The 2,892-nt window shown below is 68.8% G+C and overlaps 1 protein-coding gene across 1 annotated transcript; it reads left to right on the forward strand.

The window, feature by feature from the left end:
- The first annotated feature begins 684 nt into the window (after nucleotides 1–684).
- FOXI2 (forkhead box I2) lies at nucleotides 685–2,384 on the forward strand. Its single transcript, XM_049646654.1, has 2 exons — nucleotides 685–1,228; nucleotides 1,948–2,384. Exons 1-2 carry the CDS (start codon nucleotides 685–687, stop codon nucleotides 2,382–2,384), a joined length of 981 nt encoding a protein of 326 aa, XP_049502611.1.
- Nucleotides 2,385–2,892: the final 508 nt, after the last annotated feature.

Genomic DNA, 2,892 nt, shown 5'->3' on the forward strand with positions numbered 1-2,892 from the left:
AGGCAGCTGGGGCGTCCGGATCTTCCAGTGTTTCAACTCTTACCGCGGTCTGGTTCGCCTCTGCGCGTTTTTCGCGCGGGGACTCCGTAGGACTCCAGTGCCACTGTCCTGGCCCAGCCAACCCTGGCCTTGGGCCCTCGCGTCTTTCACCGCGGTGACTTTCCTCGTGGTCCCAGCCCCTAGACATCCGTGGGCTCCATCAAGACTCCTGGCCCAGCACAGCGGCCCTCTGCTCCCTGGGGCCCCAAAGACACAGGGGCCTGGATGAGGAGATTCTGCAGGGCAGGGTGCCCCGTGGTCGAGCAAGGATGCCGCGCGTTCGACTGGGGGCCTGCGAGAGACGTGGGGTCTGGCAAGGGGCCAGGGCAACCGGGACTGAGGGGACCTAGAGGCCAGATGAGGCGGGGATAGGTGAGATCCCTGGGGACTCTGGTCCGGGGCTCGGGTGGTACTAAGTCGGGGGCACTAAGTCGCTTCAGGACCAGGGAGGGGCTGAAAGCTGACCCCGGGGCGGGGACCGCCCGGGGGTGCCACTCTTCCGACGCTGTCGGGGGGGAAGGGAGGGGGCTCGCCACGCACACTCACCCGGGAGTGCCCCCCCACCGACGGCATTTAAAGGGCGGAGGGCGGGGCCCCGCGGGCCGCACCGGGGAGCGGCGGGCAGCCAAGCTGGATGGGGCGCCCATGAGCTTCGGCGCCGAGCTTCCCGGCCAGGCCCGGGAACGGCCGGACATGGCCTCGTACCGCGACGGCTCGGGTGCGTGTCCCGTCCCGCACAGCCAGGCCGGGGCCACCGCGCACCCCGTGGCCTACGCGCGCGCCGATCTGGGCGCGGGGGCGGGGGCCCAGTGCCCGTGGCTGAACGCACCGGCTCTCAGCCCCGCGCCCTACACAGCCGGCCCCCGGCCCGCGCCCCCCTACGCGGCCCCCGGCCCGCTCCTCGGCGCCCCGGGCGGCCTGGCGGGCGCAGACCTCGCGTGGCTGAGCCTCTCGGGCCAGCAGGAGCTGCTGAGGCTGGTGCGGCCGCCCTACTCGTACTCGGCGCTCATCGCCATGGCCATCCAGAGCGCGCCGCTGCGGAAGCTGACGCTCAGCCAGATCTACCAGTACGTGGCCGGCAACTTCCCCTTCTACAAGCGCAGCAAGGCAGGCTGGCAGAACTCCATCCGCCACAACCTGTCGCTCAACGACTGCTTCAAGAAGGTGCCCCGCGAGGAGGACGACCCAGGTAAAAAAAAGAAAAAAAAAAAAAAAAAAGGCGCGCCCCATCGTCCAGTCCAGGACTCCGCGGATGCCGGCCGCCCGGCCGCTGGCACTTAGGACCAGCGTGGCTGGGGGCAACCCAGTCCCTCCCGCACCGCACAGCTAGGGGAACTGAGGCGGGAGGAAGGGGAGGAGGGCAGCCTCCTAGACGACCCCGGAACCCGCAGATCCTGGCTTCGGGTCTACTGCTCTGTGCGTCTTGAAAGCTCTGTGCGCTCCCGCGAAGGAAGAACCCGGAAAGCCGGTCAGCTGGGCCAGCCTTGGAGTTAGTCCTCTGGGCTCCAGTGTCCTTTGCTGTGAGATGGGGAAGACCGTGCGTACCCCAAGAACTGGAAAGACAAATGGCATGCCAATCCGGGAAGCGCTGGACAGGACATCGGGGCCGGGCTCCACTGGAGGAGCGACAGCCCCCGTCCAGGTGGCTCTGCTCCCCATGTCTTCTCCCTGGCCTTGAACTTAAAGGGGCTCCGTATTTTTTGGTTGTCGCCCTTCCCAGGCCTTTCTGGGATGTCCACGTTCTTCCCAGTCCGACTGTGGAGGCCGTCGGGGGGGGGGGGGGGGGGGGGGGAATGATGGAGGGACCGGTGGGGGTGATCTTTTTGAAGTTGACCTCCATTCCTCAAGCGCACACCATGGTCCCCCAAACCCCGTATTTTCCGAGCTGAGCCCTCTCTTCTTGCGCAGGTAAGGGCAATTACTGGACCCTGGACCCAAACTGCGAGAAGATGTTCGACAACGGCAACTTCCGACGGAAGAGGAAGAGGAGAGGAGAGGTGAGCGCCGCCGCAGCCTCGGGAGCCGGGAGCCCCGGAGGAGCCAGGGCGCCGGAGCTGGAGGCCCTGGGCGCCGCCTCCCCGGACCTGCAGGCCCCGCCGTCCCCGCCCGCGCCCGAGGCGGCCACCTGCCTGTCCGGTTTCGCCTCGGCCATGGGCGCTCTGGCTGGCGGCCTCGGTACCTTCCCCGCGGGCCTGGCGGGGGACTTCTCAGTCGGGAGACCGACGACGGTCGCCGCCCACGGGCCCCGGGCCCCAGGCCCCGCACCCGGCTTCGGTGCCGGACGTCAGACCCCCGCCTTCCGCGTGGACCCCTTCGTCTACCGTCGGGAGGGGACCGAAGTGTAGGGGGGCCGGGACGTCCCCAGTGCTGTGCGGACGTGCGGAGGTCAAGCCCGGTTCCCGCCTGCTTGGCGCCGCAGAGTCAGCGCCCCAGAGCGAGCGCAGAGCCCCCGGAGCCGCCGAGAACAGACCGAGGCGAGCGCGCGTCATCCCCTCCCCCGCCCCGGTGGCCCCGCTGTCCTGCCTCACCCGGCGACCGTTCAGATGGGGCAAATGGGCCGCTCCCTGCTCCCCCTGTTCTTCCAGCTGCTCTGGACCTCGAACCTGTGCTCTCTGGCATCAGCCTTAAAGGGGCGACAGGCTGGCGCTCGGCTCCAGCTTTTAGGAGGGGAGCCTGGCCCGCTCCAAACAGCCTTCTAGGTGCTTGCGGGAGGGTGGCCCGCGTTCTACCCGCGGCCCATTTCCTCCTCTTCCGGCCCAGCCTGGTCCACCTGGTGGCGCAGGACCTTCCTTCCTTTTAGGGAAGCGGGCAGGGGGGTTGTGGCGGCCCCGTGGGGCCAGGTAGCTTGTCTTC

The sequence above is a fragment of the Panthera uncia genome, chromosome D2, assembly GCF_023721935.1.
Source record: "Panthera uncia isolate 11264 chromosome D2, Puncia_PCG_1.0, whole genome shotgun sequence".
NCBI lineage: Eukaryota > Metazoa > Chordata > Mammalia > Carnivora > Felidae > Panthera > Panthera uncia.